Below are 20,392 nucleotides of genomic sequence, written 5' to 3' on the forward strand. Positions count from 1 at the left end.
TTACAACAAGTTATGTAAACATCAGCATTTCATGGTTATTAAAATTCTTCCACACATGTAACATAATACCAACACACTCGTCAGAAGACAAATAAGATAATACACCTATACTCAATAAAACACATACACCAATAGAACACCTTTACTGTCGCCCACACGATCGATGAACTGAAACACTATCGTATTGGGATTCTCTCCTTCTCTCTCTCTCTCTCTCCTTCTCTCTCTCTCGTCCTTCAAACGTTTAAAAACCAGCTAATGCCTAACATTCTATGGGCTCTTGAAACGATTTAAAAAATGTAGGCTACAACAATCAATAGTTCCTGATACGCGTCATTCCTTCTGTACCAGTGCACAGGTAAGATCTGTAGGTATCATCAGTGTTTCTATAGGACTTGGTTCAGGATACAAACTAAAGCCTTACCGCTCTGTGACAAAACAACACCGGACATATTTGTGGATATATATATATTATACACATTCTAGTTATCTGCTGGAAGAAATTCAAATAAAAGAAAAGGTTTTTTATAATTTGGAAAATACAATATACAATAAAATCTGATATCAATGCCAATATTCGCATGGATTAACTTTTTTAATGTTGCTATTGTGACATCAGAATCTGAGTGGTAAGTTGGACATTTTGGTCTGTTGACACTTTAAATGTTCTGTTGACACTTTAATTAAAAATAGAAAATGATGCTAAAATATGATGTTCAGTGCTTAGAAAACAAAACAAATGAGATCAATCTTTTTTTTTTAAATATACGTAAAGTGCTTACACGTAAAAATGCTATGGTCCAATCACTTTTGCCTACCAGTGAGGGGAGGGGGTATCTGGGAGAAGATTGCCGTTCTGCCTTGTGGCGCTTAGCTAATACAATTCTGCTCGAGTCGGGATTTGATCTCGAGCCCCCTTGATAGGTGGCTAAGCCGTAGCCAAGCGATTATGGCCTCTCAGCGACATCCAGTGTTCGTAAGAAAAAGACAAATATTTTATTTAATGAGCTAATAAAATCTGCATTCTATGACTAGAAATTTTGCACTGCCCTTTAAGTTACCAGAAAATTACACGATGAAAGAAGGACAGAATGGAGGACAAACGCTTACATAGCAGGACATACGCTAACATAGCAGGACATACACTTACATAGCTGGACAAACGCTTACATAGCAGGACAAACGCTTACATAGCAGGACAAACAAACAAAAAACAACCACATGACAAAACTTAAAAATCTCAACTTTCAAATGTATTTGATGAAACAAAGTAAATTACAGGCTGTAAACCAACACACAGTAAAGAAGAATGCCTCTGAGGCAGTGAAGAGTCTGCTTCTCTCTTTTGTTCACTGTGCCTCGACTGTGCAAAATATATTAAAGATCTTGAGGCGCTTTGAGTGACATCACTGAGGCGCGGTGACCGAGCGGTGAGCGCTTGGCTTCCAAACCGGGGGTCCCAAGCTCGAATCATGGTGAAGACCGGGATTTTTTTTTATCATAAGGGGGGGGGGGCGCCTCTCAGTTTATCCAGCTCTAATGGGTACCTGACATTATTTGGTGAAAAAGTAAAGGCGGTTGGTCGTTGGGCTGGCCACATGACACCCTCGTTAACCGTAGGCCACAGAACAAGACGACCTTTGACATCATGACCTTGACATCATCTGCCTTATAGACCACAAGGTCTGAAAGGGGAACTTTACTTTACTTTTGCTGTTTATAATGTAGGTTGTCAAAAAAATGTCTTCTTTCTGTCCTGTATTTGATCTAAAGAAGCAGTAGGGGTCACTTAACTCAGCATCTCATTACTTTAGTTACAGTATGCATGGCAATATGGTCTACATCATTTAAAAGCGAGTTGTCCACACAACTCCCCCTTTGCATACACTGCTCCCACCCTTATGAAACCGTAAACCACATCCTCTTTGAATGCCCCTTCCTAATCCACCTTAGGCAGACCCTACTTCCACTACAGCCCAACATAGCCAACACCCTGTACGGCAGTGCCGAACAACTGAAGAAAACAGACCACTTTTTTTTTCTTGGCACAGTCTGCAAAAGAGTTCACAGCTCAGCAGCAATAAAGCTGGCTAGAAGAAGAAGAAGAAAGATAAGCGAGTTGGTGTTTTTGAACCAGAAATATATTGTTGTAACTCTAAGGTAGGCAATCAACGGAAGGCAGGGGGTAACACTAAACTAGGTATTTATTTACAGTACAAACAGGCATGGACTTCAGCCATTAAGTCCCAGAATGTCCTATCTCAAGTGACACCAGTCCTTTCCTACCTAAATACCAATACAGACCACCGACACACTTCCCATTGCCGCCCCAGGTCCTCAACACAGTTCACAGCACAAAGAACGTTCTCTCGAGTCAAGACAGCTTAGACTTCCATCACTTTAGCCGGATACACAACAGTCCTTCTTCCTGTCTAAACATGTCTTCTACTGCTTGTGTTGAATGGCGCTCTGATGCGCACCATCAGTGTGGCTCGGGAGCGGAGTTACAACAATATGAAGAAATGAATTCGATTAGTATGCTATAGCAGAAGAAAAAAAGACTAAAAATCGAACATTTTTCACACTTAAACCTATACGAATGACAGATATGTCCTTCTTTTGCCAGACGTCTGGTAACCCTATTTAAGAACAAAAAATTATCTTATCTTATCTTATATAATACAGACGTTACTTCAAACAAGAAGATGATTACGTCCTACTCGTCATGCATTTAGTCATGCATATTAACCAATGACTTAAATTCTGCCAAGTCACTGGTTTTCCTTGCTAGCTCAGGCAACCCATTCCATGCTCTAATAGCACTAGGGAAGAAGGAGTATTTGTACAAATTTGTCCTAGCAAATGGAACGAGAAATTAAGCGGGAAATGACCGTTGCTCTAATTAGGCTATCTTTTTTTAATTGTGTAGTTTAAAAATTAATGTAACGGTTTGGTCAAAGAATATAATAGACCTATATACGTATTATAATGTTTTTTTGGGTTAGAATTAATTATCTTTCTTCTCTTGAATGATTGTTTCTTGACTTTTAAGAAAAGCGTTCTAATTTTTGAGCTTTCATGAATTGACTTGTAGTCATGTAGTCAAATTAAATTTCTTATCTTATCTTAATGTTAACTTGTAACCTAATCTTGTTCACAGATGACGAAAACGACGATTGAAAAGTTCAGTACAGAAGGACAAAGTTCTCTAATCATGTTGTATTCAACGTCTACAGAAAGCTCGGCTCGTTGGCAACTATTAGCCTAATAACTGGTGCCGTCTCCCTGCTCTATGCTTCACTTTTGAGATACCAGTTCTTGAAGTAGTCCAAACATGGCGGTATATCACGACCCTGACCTTCGTATTCCCAGACGGCGTTTAGCACCTCATCGCATATATCACTTCAATGTGATCTATAACCATGGCACCGGAAGTGACACGGGTGATCAGACGTCAGACATGGAACTGGCACTGCGTGTCACGCGGGCACTGGTGTCCAGGCTTGAGATGAAAGGTTACGTTAACAGGTCAGTAGGTTCCAGATGCTAGATCAATATATCCAGGCAATCAATATTGTTTAGTCACGGCATTCTACCATCTTTTTAATAAAAGTTTAAACCACAATGTAAACAAGCAAAATATAAAAACAAGGTTACAAAGACAGCTTGTGTTGCAACACAAACTCAAAATCAGCCCCCCCGAAGTGGTCCACCCAGTCAGGAAAAAAGGCAAGTTTTATTATTTTCAGAAGAATATCGGTATTAAATTCTATCAGAAGTGGTCCACCCAGGCGGGTAAAAGGGCAGGTATAAAAATATTTTCAGAAAGAATATCATAATGAAAGTCTATCAAAATCAAATGACAGAGTAGAATGGAGAAAGAAGGTTGACAGATTCTGTGTGGTGCCCCAAAGGTCCAACAGACCAAATGATAGGTGAAAGTGAATGTGAAGTTAGATGTGAACCTGGCCTAACTGATGTCTTATAATGAGTATGTAATTGATCTAATTGTTTTGTAAAGGGTCAGTCTGTTATTCAAAGTCTCAAGAAAAAAACGTTCCCGTAAAAAAAAAGAATTCCTTTACTTTTGTGTTACACTGAGATATTCGGTTTTTGCAGTTTTGGTGATTATCTGAAAAAGTATTTATTAATTGTATTTTTATGAAAAAAAACTGCTTCCATAATTGATTTAGAAAATTATATTTTTCGCTTTCAGAAAAGAAAAAAGTAGTCTTTGCATCAGAACTTTGAATGATCTAAAATATCATGATGTCCAATGTTCATTTTCTCTTCTAGTTTCTGAGATCTAAACTGGACGGACGAACGGACAGACAGGCCACACAAAGCTAATAGCGTCTTTTCCCCTTTCGGGGGCCGCTAAAAATCTTTAAAAAACAACAACAATAAAGCTTATCTAAAGTTATTTCCCTTATTCAATATCAAACAAAATAATTAATTACCAATAAATAATTAACTAATTGAGTATGTTTGTTTATTGATTCATGTTTTGTTAGGTACAATACATAATTGTTCAAAGTATCAACTTGATCGGAGAACGCGTTTACAATTATTTAAGGGGACTAAACCCAACACATTTAGCCATATATCTGCATACTAAAGTATTAGTTTCCCTTGTTGATATTAAAGAAAATAATGAATTACCAGCAATTAATTGTCTAATTGGTTAGTTTAAAAAATTATTATTGATTCATGTCTTGTCTATGTCAATGAATAATTGAGCGAAGTTTCAGGTTGATCCCAGAATGTGTGTGGGAGAAATAACGTGTAAACATTTTTTACCAGACAGACAGGCAGAATGAGTTGATAAAAGCTTTGTAAAAAAAAAAGTGTGACTTTTAGGTAGAAAATGTGAAAAGTGCGTAAAAAAAACTAAACACTAAAATTCTGGGATCACCCTCGGATATAGCCTAATTTCCTTAGCAAATAAAAAAAAAACTCGTTTAATCTGTTTTATTTATTTCTATTTACTAACTCTAACGGCAATTTCAGCATTGTAAATAAAAAAAAAGTGGGAGGGTTCTTTTAGTAATTATATCAAAAGCTAACCTTCTTTTAAAAAAATGTTGAAAGTTAACTTCTACTACCGGTACAGGCCATCGACAACTCCCCCCCCCCCCTTTTTCAAAAATATGTTGAATGTTTTTCTTGTTTTAAAAAAAAATTTAAACCAGAATTATCGAGCAACTCTATGCTGTATGATATATTCACTAACTTCATTTTTTTTAATCATGTCCACATTTTAGTTACTATCACCATCGTGACTTTCGACGTCCTAACAGAATGGAGGCCGAACTGGATCGAGTAATGCGTGGTTCCTCCGTCACTGTCCTGATCCTGACACCGGACTTTCTGCCCAAGTGTCGACAACTTTATTTGCGCTCCGGCCTCTTTTCCCGCTTGATCGGCGAGCCGCGAACAAGGAGACGTCTGCTAAACCTGAGCGTCGGAGTGAGCAGAAGTCAAGTGCCGCCTGAACTGACACCGGACGATGTCCTCTACTTCGGCTGTGACTGGGAGCTGGACATTCCTGTATGGGATAGGATTGAGGACATTGTTGAGACCATCTCGAACTGCTCTTACGATCATCTAAGGGAGGACCACCACACATACGGTAATTCTTTCAACTACGGTACCTCCATTTCCGATCTAGGTAATCGTTATCTTATCTTATAAATTACAGACGTTTCTTCAAAAGAGAGGATAATTACACCCTACGCGCATGCATGTGTTAAAACTCTTTCCTTGCTGATTCAGGCAGCCCGTTTCGATCCTCTAATGGCACTAGGGAAGAAGGAAATCTTTTACGAATTAGTCCCAGCACAGGGGCGTAGCTAAGAATTTTCAATTGCTTGGGGTCCCGGGGGCTTGATCTCTTGGGGGCCCCTGCATTTTGCTTAATATTTAATTTTTAATGTAAAAAAACACTCATTTGAGACCCCCGCCCCCAGCTGTCCGAGTATATGAAATAGGAAAAGCACCTTTCTCTGTCTTTCTGGGTATTTTATTAGGTCATGTTTTTGTATTTGTAAGTGATTCTTGTATAAATGTTTCTAATGATACAGTCAACTGGACGGTATTATTATTATATATATTATATATATTGCATGGGTAGGTTCGATCAGTTGCAGATAGGCCTGCTTCTTCTCTCAGCTTTTTTGTTGGTTCGGCGCTCTTTCACGCTGGCCACTCTTCTTGCTTTATATCTCGTGACTCCCGAGATTCACAGCTTCACGCCATGGGGAGCACTGGACGGTATATTATACATTAGCCAGCCAGGAAAACCAATGACTTGGCAGAATATAAATCATTGGTTAACATGCATGACTAGATTGACCTAGAAACACGCGTAGAACGTAAGCATCTTCTTTTTTGAAGTAACGTCTGTACTTTATAAGATAATATACTAAAATGTTCGCTCAAAATATTATCGAAAAAATTAATTGAAAAAAAAAAAATCTCAGTATTCCTATTCCCGCTTTGTATCTTTAATTTTTTTTTTTCAAATTTAAAACCTATTATTTTATATTTTTCACAAATTTTATAAATATTTCAAAGAAATAAGACAGCGATCTAATCTCTTTATTATTATTTTTTTCGTTTCATTTTGAAACTTCCTTGGACGAGAGCAGACGACGTGAATGTGACATCTGCAGACTTCAGCGCCGACTATCGTTTCCCTTCGTACAAAACATCTACCAGCCCATGTGGTGGTGATAACTACTTGGGTGAAGACCAGACATGGCGAACGTCTGTAGACACATCAACAGGCTTTGTACCACTGGACATAGAAAATGACAGTTTGGAATGTGAAGATATTCGGAAAGAAGATTACTTTGCCAGGTCGCCATCTTTAAGTGTATCACGTGATGAGCTGAACCAATGGTGTTACGGTAAAGGCAATCAATCTATGGCAAAAACATTTAGTGACGAAAGAAGTAAAATAATTGGATCCAGTGATGTCTGGCCGCCAGTGTCACGTGTTTACGATATTCATGGTACTGTAGAAATCTTAGATTGCTCACACTCAGAAAAGTCAACAAAACATGGCTATAAAACATTGGAACAGAGACTCAACCGTATATCAGACTGCTTGTGCTCGTGTTGTATAGAAACTGACCTTGAACCTTCGATAAGAGACGAAAATGTGAAGTCACGTGATATTAACGCGTGCCATAAACAATCCTACAGAAATCATAGTCATACCAGACAGAGATATAAATATGAATTCACAGAAGGTTTATCGTCCGAATGGTCAGCTTGTAAGGAAACTTTGCATACAACTGACAACGACTTCAATCGGTCAAGTTTCAAAAGTCCGTCCGCAGACAATTCTAAACTTGGACACAGCAAACAAAGAACTCATGAAGCAGATTTGGAACACACAGGTAACTTGGAGGAAGAGCTTAACCGATGGACATCAGCTGACAAGTGGACAAAATGGACACAAGACCTAACCAAAGAGACATCCCCCATTACGTTGTCAACAGAGAAGCCAACAGTTGATTTCAATAATCCCATTTCACCACAAACTGCAGAAAAGAAAACGTATTCTGGAAAAAATTATGAAACAATGCATTTATTTCATTCAACTTTCAATGTGGAAAGAACCCACGATAAGAACAACACAAATAAATCAAGTACACATTTAATAGACTCGACGTTTGAAACATCTTTACCATCTGAAACAGACAGACTACACACAGATACAGAATATAGTTTATACGAAAGCAGTTATACATCTAGTTATAATAAACAATTCCTGAATAGAAGAACTTGTGACAGTTTTAACATTTCATCATTGGACTCTCAATTGGGATTAAAGGAAAGTATCAGATCATCTTTACTTTTCAAAGACTTGAACTTAGACAGTACAGCACCGGTTCCTCCTCGGGGCATCATTACGCCGTCTAAATTTAGGTTATTTGAACCAGCTACTGCACTCCGATATGAGCAGCAGACGACCAGAGGATTTGAAGATAGTTGCTATAACAACAGATCATGCAGCTCAGCGCGTGACCCTGCACGTGCATCAGCAGGCAAATATAGAGAGGGAAGAGTTCCAATTTTAAGGGGCACTAATTCAGTAAGACTCAGCGGAGTGGTGTCGCATGTTGGAGATAGCCAATACAAAACTGACTATCAACAAGATAAATATAACTCTCCCTTGTCAGACAGTCGTATACACGAGCCTAGCCAATCAGCGTTGTCTGAAGCAAACTGGTCAAGCCAAAGTCCACATTATCTGTTTAGAGAGTTCAAAAACGCAGACTGGACCAGACACCACAATCAACCATCTGACTCTTCAAATAGTCAAGGATATTTACCATTCAGTTCTACTGATACTTTACCAAACAGATACCATGACTATTCCTTCAATGACTTTTATGAAACGTATAAGGAGTTCCAAGTTCCCAATAGAAATGTAGGAACATTGCCTGCCACACAGAAAACGCAGTCCCACGACCATCATTACTCAACAAAAAGCGACGATGTAGTCGAAAGTAAAGGAACATCCCAAAAGGCATGGCTAGACTCTGACAATATCTCGATGAATAACAGAGTACCACGTCCAAACAGTTCTAAAACATTTACATTAGAAAATCTGGGAGACCTAGATACAGGTTCTAGACTATGGGATAACGTCGACACAACATTTGAAAGAAAACATAGCTTTACAACGGATTATGAAAACCAAGGTTTAAAAGAAGATGAACCAATGTTTTCAGAACGTGAATTTAATGAAAACGGTAAATTTATTGCAGAGGCTACGACATCTTTAACATCTCCAAAGTCACGTGATTTCCATGAAAATAAGACTTTTGTGGGTTGGACAGACACAGACTTTACTGAAGGGGACAAATTTTCTCTGTACGAATCGGAAGACAGAGTCACGTGGCCTAGTCGCCATCTTTCCAACCCTGCTCTAGGACTTTGGCAAGCTGACAAAAGCCTGACTCAAATGCATGGAGATAAAACTAAAAGAGACACTGGAATCACCTACAGAATTTGTGAAGAGACATCTCCTCAGATTTCCACAGTAAATAGTTCATCAGCTGCTCTCAGCAAATCTGAGCCTACTCCTCAATGTGAAAACAAAACGTATTCAGAGACGGAACTGCATCATCGTGGTATCATGCAATGCTTGCAGACAAACCCTGACCACAGAGATGAGAACACAGACTTCCATTTTGTCATCGAAAATAATCCACTGTCGTTTCCCAATAGCCAAGATAGTTACTGGACATTGGAACAGTCGCAAGGCAGCTCCCAACTTCCCAGAATAGAATCCCCAAAGCACCAATACCCATGCCAACATGACAGTTCAACCGCAAGACAGTCAGACCATGCAAAGGCCAACAAACCCATGGAAAACATTGTCGCTTCTAACATATCACAGGAAATGCAACTGGAGCATTTTCTAAAAACGCTATCTCTTCCAATCACTTACAAGCAAGGGCTAGATCAAACAAATTCTAATCAGAAAAGTCACGACAACTATCAATTGAATTTTACACAGTTTGGAATCGATTCAATTATTCTCGACAACACATGTAAACATTTAGCCTCAACCCAGATCGAATCTACAACCAATGAAGCATTGGACCCTGACAATAAAATTCAAACACTACTCGATTCCAATAATGGGCTTCCATTGTCTCGAGACAATCCTAATTGTACCTATTCAGCGCACGCAGAAGGAACAGATCTTGAATCTGAAATCAATACAGTCGATATTGGCGATGTCGAACACGGTTCAATGAGCCCTGTCCCCCCAGGAAATGATTTCCATGTAAAAATGAACCGGAAAGAATGGTCCAGGCCGACCACTGAATCGACATTTAATAATGAAGCACATCAAAACAAGGACAATTTCATAGGCAAACAGAAGACCACAGAAAGTAACCTATCATGTTTCAAAGACACGTCAATGACATCGACGGATATAATTTCAGAAAAAGATAGCGAGGTCTGCAGGGAAGAAATAATTGACACAATCAAAGCTAATCCACATATTAATATTGATGACACACCTCTGGGTTTAAGTCACTCTATAAACCACCAAGCAGAATTAGAAACTGTGAAGGAAGTGTCTCAGCATACTTCAATGTCCAAACAGTTAACGGAAGTCATGACACACGATGTAGAACTAGGAAGCAGACGAGAGTCCGTGTCCACTGAAGCGATCCACTGTGACGTGTCCACGGAACAACATGACATAGATAGAACGAACATTGCAGAAACTACCCATCATGCGTTGAAAGAGAACCAAGAACTTGATAAAAGTAAACAGACTTTAGAGAGATCTCATCATGATGGTACGATCTTAGAACACTTCAATCACGGGACGACGTTACCTCGCTATAACGGAAGGGAAGAGCTGGCAGTGGAAAACATCAATCATGACTATTTAATATCAGAAAACAGCAAAACTGAGTCTTCGAAATGTAACATTCGTGACAATTTGACAACAAAAGAGCGAAAGTGTGACATTTTGACAACAAAAGAGAGAAAGTGTGACATTTCGACAACAAAAGAGAGAAAGTGTGACATTTCGACAACAAAAGAGAGAAAGTGTGACATTTTGACAACAAAAGACTACATTCTTGACAATTTGACAAGAGAAGAGAGAAACGATAATTTGGCAACAGAAGACAGCGCACGTGACAAACTGACACCAAAGGAAAGGAGTCATGACTTTGTGACTTCTACAAATAACATTGCGATACCAGATGAGAGCAATGGTCATCGTGTCAGACTAGAAGACATCAGTTATGACATTCTCTTATCAGAAGACAAGATTCTTGATAAGGTGATTAGAAGAGAGAGCAATCATGATTATGCAATCACAGAAATCAGACAAGAGACTCCGACAAATAACAACACAAGCACTGCCACTAAGTCTCTACAAAATAGAAAAAGTGGAATTGTGACAGATGAACACATCAGTCATGGCGATGTGTCAAATGAACACACCAGTCATAGCGTTGTCACACCAAGTGTTAGATCTAGTATAACTATGACATTACAACAGCAAACAGAGCGTAGTGAACCCATTGTTGAAGCAACTGGGCAGATCAGTGACCTTTTCAACTTGGTTGAAACTCAAAATATCAACACAGAAACCACACTTAGTGAAGGGACAGAAAACAAAACACGTGAAATAAATGTAGACATAAAAAACTTGGATCAGGAACGCGGTAAAACAAAAAACGCATTTCAAAACTTAGTTCTGGTACAAACAATACTTTTAGATGGTTTAGAAAGCATACACTTAACTAAACTAGTTAGTGATACTGATGAATCATTTCGTCTATTAAACTATGAAGAAATGGACCATACTAGGTCTAATACTAACAACGAAGCAGCTCAAAATAAAGGTCAGAAAACTGGACAAACAAGACAAGAGGGTCTCATCCATGACGGCCTCTACCATATTACTTCTGGAGAGAAAGAAATGAACGTTAGCAGTTTAAAGGAAGAAGACTTTATCCTTGATACTCGGGAAGATGAGGAGTTGCAAGCAAGGAGTCAGGGCAGTGAACAAATGAACAGACAAAGTGCTCACGTAGGCGAAGTTAACAAAAACAGACGCAAAGAGGAGGCATTGAATCAAAGTACGCTTCATAATGTTGAGTTCACTGGCAGTGATAAACATACAGAGACTAAACAGGGTGGTCAGAAAAAGGAAGAGATTAACCAGGACAATCTCAAGGAAAATGAAATTAATCAGGATAATCTCAAGGAAAATGAAATAAATCATGATAATCTCAAGGGAAATGAAATTAACCAGGATAAACTCAAGGAAAATGAAATTAATCAGTATGATCTCAAGAAAAATGAAATTAATCAGGATAATCTCAACGAAAATGAAATAAATCATGATAATCTCAAGGGAAATGAAATTAATCAGTATGATCTCAAGAAAAATGAAATTAATCAGGATAATCTCAAGGAAAATAAAATTAATCTGGATAATCTCAGAAATATTGAAATTAACAAGGATAATTTAAAAATCAAAGAACACAACCATAATGATAAAAAAGATGAAGTCATTCACCAGAATAGCCTTAAAGATGAAGAAATAAATGAGGATAGTCTAAAAGAGGATGAAATTGATTACAAAAATAGACTAACTGACAAAGTAATTTACCAGGGTGAAAAAAATCATGATAGTGTCACAGATGAAAATATTCAACATGACAAAATCACAAATGAAAACATTCAACATGACAGTATCGAAGATGAAAATATTCAACATGTCAGTGCCTTAGATGAAATTATTCAACAAGACAGTGTCAGAGATGAAAATATTCAACATAACAGTATCAAGGATAAAAATATTCAACATGACAGTATCACGGATGAAAATGTTCAACATGAAAGTGTCACAGATGAAAATATTCAACATGACAATACCACAGATGAAAATATTCAACATGACAGTCCCACAGATGAAAATATTCAACATGACAGTTCCACAGATGAAAATATTCAACATGACAGTGCCACAGATGAAAATATTCAACATGACAGTATCATAGATGAAAATATTCAACATTACAGTGTCACAGATGAAAATATTCAACATGATAGTGCCACAGATGAAAATATTCAACATGACAGAGCCACAGATGAAAATATTCAACATGATAGTGCCACAGATGAAAATATTCAACATGACAGAGCCACAGATGAAAATATTCAGCACGACAGTATCATAGATGAAAATATTCAACATTACAGTGTCACAAATGAAAATATTCAACATGATAGTGCCACAGATGAAAATATTCAACATGACAGAGCCACAGATGAAAATATTCAACATGATAGTGCCACAGATGAAAATATTCAACATGACAGAGCCACAGATAAAAATATTCAACATGACAGTATCACAGATCAAAATATTCAGCATGAATGTGTCACAGATGAAAATATTCAACATCAGAGTGCAACAGATGAAAATATTCAACATGACAGTGCCACAGATGAAAATATTCAACATGACAGTGCCACAGATGAAAATATTCAACATGACAGTGCCACAGATGAAAATATTCAACATGACAATACCACAGATGAAAATATTCAACATGACAGTTCCACAGATGAAAATTTTCAACATGACAATACCACAGATGAAAATATTCAACATGACAGTATCACAGATGAAAATATTCAACGTGACAGAGCCACAGATGAAAATGTTCAACATGACAGTGTCACAGATGAAAATATTCAACATGACAGTATCACAGATGAAAATATTCAACATGACAGTATCACGGATGAAAATGTTCAACATGAAAGTGTCACAGATGAAAATATTCAACATCACAGTGCCACAGATGAAAATGTTCAACATCAGAGTGCAACAGATGAAAATATTCAACATGACAGTGCCACAGATGAAAATATTCAACATGACAGTGCCACAGATGAAAATATTCAACATGACAGTGCCACAGATGAAAATATTCAACATGACAGTGCCACAGATGAAAATATTCAACATGACAGTTCCACAGATGAAAATATTCAACATGACAGTTCCACAGATGAAAATATTCAACATGACAGTATCACAGATGAAAATATTCAATGTGACAGAGCCACAGATGAAAATGTTCAACATGACAGTGTCACAGATGAAAATATTCAACATGACAGTATCACAGATGAAAATATTCAACATGACAGTATCACGGATGAAAATGTTCAACATGAAAGTGTCACAGATGAAAATATTCAACATCACAGTGCCACAGATGAAAATGTTCAACATGAAAGTGTCACAGATGAAAATATTCAACATGACAATACCACAGATGAAAATATTCAACATGACAGTCCCACAGATGAATTTATTCAACATGACAGTTCCACAGATGAAAATATTCAACATTACAGTGTCACAGATGAAAATATTCAACATGATAGTGTCACAGATGAAAATATTCAACATGACAGAGCCACAGATGAAAATATTCAACATGATAGTGCCAAAGATAAAAATATTCAACATGACAGAGCCACAGATGAAAATATTCAACACGACAGTATCATAGATGAAAATATTCAAAATTACAGTGTCACAGATGAAAATATTCAACATGATAGTGCCACAGATGAAAATATTCAACATGACAGTATCACAGATGAAAATATTCAACGTGACAGAGCCACAGATGAAAATGTTCAACATGACAGTATCACAGATGAAAATATTCAACATGACAGTATCACAGATGAAAATATTCAACATGACAGTATCACAGATGAAAATATTCAACGTGACAGTGTCACAGATGAAAATATTCAACATGATAGTATCACAGATCAAAATATTCAACATGAAAGTGTCACAGATGAAAATATTCAGCATGACAGAGCAACAGATGAAAATATTCAACATGACAGTGCCACAGATGAAAATGTTCAACATGACAGTGCCACAGACGAAAATATTCAACATGACAGTGCCACAGATGAAAATATTCAACATAACAGTGCCACAGATGAAAATATTAAACATGAACGTCTTACAGATCAGAACATTAATAAAGTTAGTACAAGTGAAGCACAAGTGGGCTATGACAAAAGGGCAACTAAAGTTGTTGATCCAGCGTGTTTTGTATCAGAAGGTGCACAAACAAACCAAGACAGCCTTGAAATCAAAGACAAAAACAATGACCAGGAGATTGTCAAAGAGGAAACATTTAATGAAGAAATTAAAGATTCCCAAGTTGAAGAGAAGATTCTTCAGCATCAATATTTTGAAGATGATCAGAATATTGATCTAAAAGTTGGTAAGAAAATTGTTGAAATTAAAAATGCTGATGGTGACCAGGAAATTGTGGAAATTAAAGCAATTGATTTTGATATTGTTAAAATTAATGATGCAGAAATTAATCAAGAAATTATTGAAGTTAAAGATGCAGAAGTTAATCAAGAAATTATTGAAGTTAAAGATGCAGAAGTTAATCAAGAAATTATTGAAGTTAAAGATACAGAAGTTAATCAAGAAATTATTGAAGCTAAAGATGCAGAAATTAATCAAGAAATTATTCAAGTTAAAGATGAAGAAGTTAATCAAGAAATTATTGAAGTTAAAGATCCAGAAGTTAATCAAGAAATTATTGAAGTTAAAGATCCAGAAGTTAATCAAGAAATTATTGAAGTTAAAGATGAAGTTAATCAAGAAATTATTGAAGTTAAAGATCCAGAAGTTAATCAAGAAATTATTGAAGTTAAAGATGCAGAAGTTAATCAAGAAATTATTGAAGTTAAAGATGCAGAAGTTAATCAAGAAATTATTGAAGTTAAAGATGCAGAAGTTAATCAAGAAATTATTGAAGTTAAAGATCCAGAAGTTAATCAAGAAATGATTGAAGTTAAAGATGCAGAAGTTAATCAGGAAATTATTGAAGTTAAAGATGCAGAAGTTAATCAGGAAATTATTGAAGTTAAAGATCCAGAAGTTAATCAAGAAATTATTGAAGTTAAAGATGCAGAAGTTAATCAGGAAATTATTGAAGTTAAAGATGCAGAAGTTGATCAGGAAATTATTGAAGTTAAAGATGCAGAAGTTAATCAAGAAATTATTGAAGTTAAAGATCCAGAAGTTAATCAAGAAATTATTGAAGCTAAAGATGCAGAAATTAATCAAGAAATTATTCAAGTTAAAGATGAAGAAGTTAATCAAGAAATTATTGAAGTTAAAGATCCAGAAGTTAATCAAGAAATTATTGAAGTTAAAGATCCAGAAGTTAATCAAGAAATTATTGAAGTTAAAGATCCAGAAATTAATCAAGAAATTATTGAAGTTAAAGATGAAGTTAATCAAGAAATTATTGAAGTTAAAGATGAAGTTAATCAAGAAATTATTGAAGTTAAAGATCCAGAAGTTAATCAAGAAATTATTGAAGTTAAAGATGCAGAAGTTAATCAGGAAATTATTGAAGTTAAAGATGCAGAAGTTAATCAAGAAATTATTGAAGTTAAAGATGCAGAAGTTAATCAAGAAATTATTGAAGTTAAAGATCCAGAAGTTAATCAAGAAATTATTGAAGTTAAAGATCCAGAAGTTAATCAAGAAATTATTGAAGTTAAAGATGCAGAAGTTAATCAGGAAATTATTGAAGTTAAAGATGCAGAAGTTAATCAGGAAATTATTGAAGTTAAAGATCCAGAAGTTAATCAAGAAATTATTGAAGTTAAAGATGCAGAAGTTAATCAGGAAATTATTGAAGTTAAAGATGCAGAAGTTGATCAGGAAATTATTGAAGTTAAAGATGCAGAAGTTAATCAAGAAATTATTGAAGTTAAAGATCCAGAAGTTAATCAAGAAATTATTGAAGCTAAAGATGCAGAAATTAATCAAGAAATTATTCAAGTTAAAGATGAAGAAGTTAATCAAGAAATTATTGAAGTTAAAGATCCAGAAGTTAATCAAGAAATTATTGAAGTTAAAGATCCAGAAGTTAATCAAGAAATTATTGAAGTTAAAGATCCAGAAATTAATCAAGAAATTATTGAAGTTAAAGATGAAGTTAATCAAGAAATTATTGAAGTTAAAGATGAAGTTAATCAAGAAATTATTGAAGTTAAAGATCCAGAAGTTAATCAAGAAATTATTGAAGTTAAAGATGCAGAAGTTAATCAGGAAATTATTGAAGTTAAAGATGCAGAAGTTAATCAAGAAATTATTGAAGTTAAAGATGCAGAAGTTAATCAAGAAATTATTGAAGTTAAAGATCCAGAAGTTAATCAAGAAATTATTGAAGTTAAAGATCCAGAAGTTAATCAAGAAATTATTGAAGTTAAAGATGCAGAAGTTAATCAGGAAATTATTGAAGTTAAAGATGCAGAAGTTTATCAGGAAATTATTGAAGTTAAAGATGAAGAAGTTAATCAGGAAATTATTGAAGTTAAAGATGCAGAAGTTAATAAGGAAATTATTGAAAATAAAGATCAGGTTATTATTGAAATGAAAAATGCAGAACAGTATCAGGTGATTGAGGTTGACATTAAAGTTGCAGGTGATCACAATACAGTTGAAATCAAAGATGAAGACATTAATCACAATGAAAACTTTGAACAGAACCATACTACAAAAACAAGCATTAATCAAAATGATGAAACAAAAGTAATTAACAAAGACAGCACAAATTTAGAACAAATTCAAGGTATTTCTATACATGACAAATTGAACCAGAATTATCTGACAGTAGAAGAAACTACTCAAGAAATTTCTATGACGAAGTTCACTAGCAGTTCACATCTACCACAAGAAGACAATAATTACCAGAACTTTATATCAGAAACTATGTATCAAGAAATAGATGCCACTGACAAAGTAGAAGTCATGATAAGCCAGGAGAATGACATTTTAAAAGACATGACACATTGTGAGAATGATATGGTAGATGGAGACAGCCAATGCTATTCTGATGAAAACACTTCTGAAGTTAGAGTTAGTGTTAATCTGATTCCTAGTGAAGCTTCATTAAATACTGAAGCAACAGCCGCACAATCATCAAACAGTTCAGAAGAGCAACTGAATGTGTGTGAAAATATCATTACTGAGTCTGTGCAAACTTTAACTAGAGATTGGCATGATGCTTCAGAAACAAGGATGCACCCAAAACAAAACAAAGACAAGACAAAACCTGATTCTTTGGAAGCTTCTTATTATCTAATGCAAGACCAAAGCAATATAGAGACTGGTGCTGTGACAGGCTTAACAGCAGATACGTTTATGCAGTTTAATGCTTCAATAGATGACTCACTCTGTGATTTAAGCCATAATTTCAACATAACAGCACATAATTCTGAAGATAGAGATACTCCAAGTCATGTATCACAAATATCTGTTGAGTCTAACATGCAGGAATACAGTGAAAACTTGGATATTGTTTTCCAAAGTCATTTAAAGGAACCAATTTCACTATCACTGAACAAAGATACATTACAAGAAACAAATGAATCTAATTCATTATCAGTGAACAAAGATACATTACAGGAAACAGATGAATCTGATTCATTAACAGTGAACAAAGATGCATTACAGAAAACAGATGAATCTGATTCACTATTAATGAACAAAAGTGCATTACAAGAAACAGATGAATCTGATTCACTATCACTGAACCAAGATACATTACAGGAAACAAAGGCCATCTTAGAGGAGAAGAACATTAAAAAAACCTCCTCACTAGAAGAATTTGAAACACAGTTTAAATCATTTCATAATGAACAAAAGATTCTATATGATAAACAAAGTCAAACTGATCCAAACACTGAAATAACTCAAACAAAAACGGAGAGAGAGAGCTCCACCCAGACTGATCCAGCTGATGGCTTTGCAGATGAAAACCAGTTGGATCATTTGGCTGTTTCTTCATTCTGGCCCAGTCAGGGACCACTCTCCCCAGAAACATTACAGCTGGACAACATTGATGGGAATGCAGACCAACGGTCTGACAAAGACAATGCAGGTCTTGATGCTGTCTCATACACATCTAGTGGAGTAGATGAAGATGTGTGTGCAGGAAATGCACAAGAAACCAATCAAAATGACTCAACTGAAAAGTGCAGAGGTATGTTGATTAGATTAAAAGAGCATGTATTCATAAAAACTTATCAATACATTTCTTAACAATAAAAAGCTACTTTTATAAGATATATAAAACAAATTGTATGGAATTGGGCAGGTATAGTCAAGTTTTTTTTTTTTCAATTCTTCATTTATTTTCTTTTACACTGAGTTTAAAATCCTAACTTTAAATACCACAATCAGTGCAATCTAAAATTTGAGATATTTTGACCTACAAATATAAGGTCAAGATATTAGATCACTTGGCATCTGTGCCAAAAGTTTGGAAGTTTGGTTGTAAGTCCCAGTAGACATGATATTTCTTTCTACCTGATGAAATTAGAAAAGATTATCAATTCCCTAAATCTTTAATGAATTTAGCCATGAATTTTATGTATTAGTATTGGTATAAATAAAGCACTGAAAAAAATCTTGTACTTAAACTGCGTTATAATTTTACCTAATAGATTACTTCTCACTGAACAAAGACATTTCTGTTGTTCAGGTAGGGGCCTAATCCTTTAAACAAATGAAGAATTTTTTAAAACAGTCCATTGGAATATCATGCACAATAAAAAACAACACAGAAGCATTGAATAAACAAAGCGTTCAAAATATTTTATCCAGGTGCAGAAATTTACTATTTGAGAAAGAACAAGATCAGAGTGAAAGTTTGGGGGGAGGGGGGGGGGGCGCGATACAAAGCTCTGTCTGCAAAGAATTTATTTTGATATTTGATTTTCATTTTTTTTTTTAACCTAACCTCCTCCTTGTTTGAGCTTACAACTAGTCAACACATGATCATGATTATTTCAAGGATTTCATCTTGTAATAAAAACTTGAAGTTAAAGATGAAGTGAACCAATTTATACATTTCATTTATAAATACAACTATTTGGCAGTATTTGCCTGTGTCAACACATTTTTATTATTGTTGTACCAAAACGTTAGCTTACTCCACACTTTCAGTGAAGTCCAGAACAAAATGGTTACAAACCACTTGTTGTTACAGGTGACCTTGACACTTAGTTTGGTACATGAAAATATTTAAGTGAAATAAAAAAATCTTGAACAAGGAAGGACGTTGTTTGTACACAAGTCAAATAGATCTTACCTCTTCTCTTATAAATTGCAGACTTTCCTTTAAAAAAAAAAGATCTAGCTTCAAAAATGAATGTGCTTAATGCTTTTTTTTTTTTATTTACAGCAACAAATTGGATTTTACCAGTTTATAGAGGGGTGTGTCATTCAGTCACTCATCCAGAGATGCCTTTTATGGGATAAATTAAGAAATCCTCTGTCTTTTTTTTTGGATACAACAGGAATGTAGACATCTCATCAAGAACACTGGTACTTTTGGCTAAGACTAAGACTGCTTTATTGATCCATATTGGAAATGTACTGTGATTTATAGACACCCTGTCAAGAACATTGGCACAGACAAGTTCAAATGCAGTTTTATATTACACTTGAACTGATACTCTAATGACATTTAAAATTCAACTTGTTTCATAACTTCAATGTTTATGATAAATCTGTTTAGAGCTTTAATCAACTCAAAAAAGTCCAGTCCTTAGTTCAATCATATTTACACCTTTGTGCTTTTAGTAGTCCCTCATGCTCTTTGGATAGTGTTTAGATTGTCCTGACAGATGCATATTCAAGAGTAGAGAATGCTTAAATACTAATCCTTATACATGTATATTCCAATATAATGTTTGTCATGTTGATATATACTCATGTAACAATAAATTGTAAATATGTTTAAAC

General features: G+C 35.4%; 1 protein-coding gene across 1 annotated transcript; it reads left to right on the plus strand.

Annotated features, from left to right (window-relative positions):
- Nucleotides 1-287: 287 nt before the first annotated feature.
- On the plus strand, nucleotides 288-20,391 carry LOC106074596 (uncharacterized protein PF3D7_1120600-like). Its single transcript, XM_013235393.2, has 5 exons — nucleotides 288-629; nucleotides 3,161-3,528; nucleotides 5,265-5,632; nucleotides 6,651-18,626; nucleotides 19,830-20,391. Exons 2-5 carry the CDS (start codon nucleotides 3,335-3,337, stop codon nucleotides 19,904-19,906), a joined length of 12,615 nt encoding a protein of 4,204 aa, XP_013090847.2. The 5' UTR covers nucleotides 288-629; nucleotides 3,161-3,334; the 3' UTR covers nucleotides 19,907-20,391.
- The last annotated feature ends 1 nt before the right edge of the window (nucleotide 20,392 follows it).

Source organism: Biomphalaria glabrata, chromosome 1 (assembly GCF_947242115.1).
Source record: "Biomphalaria glabrata chromosome 1, xgBioGlab47.1, whole genome shotgun sequence".
NCBI lineage: Eukaryota > Metazoa > Mollusca > Gastropoda > Planorbidae > Biomphalaria > Biomphalaria glabrata.

Excerpts from the sequence above, each read along its gene's own strand:
- LOC106074596 (XM_013235393.2), top strand. The coding sequence starts at position 3,335 with ATGGCGGTATATCACGACCCTGACCTTCGTATTCCCAGACGGCGTTTA. Across the intron at positions 3,529-5,264 it reads ATGAAAGGTTACGTTAACAG|TTACTATCACCATCGTGACT; the intron begins GTCAGTAGGTTC and ends TCCACATTTTAG. Across the intron at positions 5,633-6,650 it reads GGAGGACCACCACACATACG|ACGACGTGAATGTGACATCT; the intron begins GTAATTCTTTCA and ends GGACGAGAGCAG.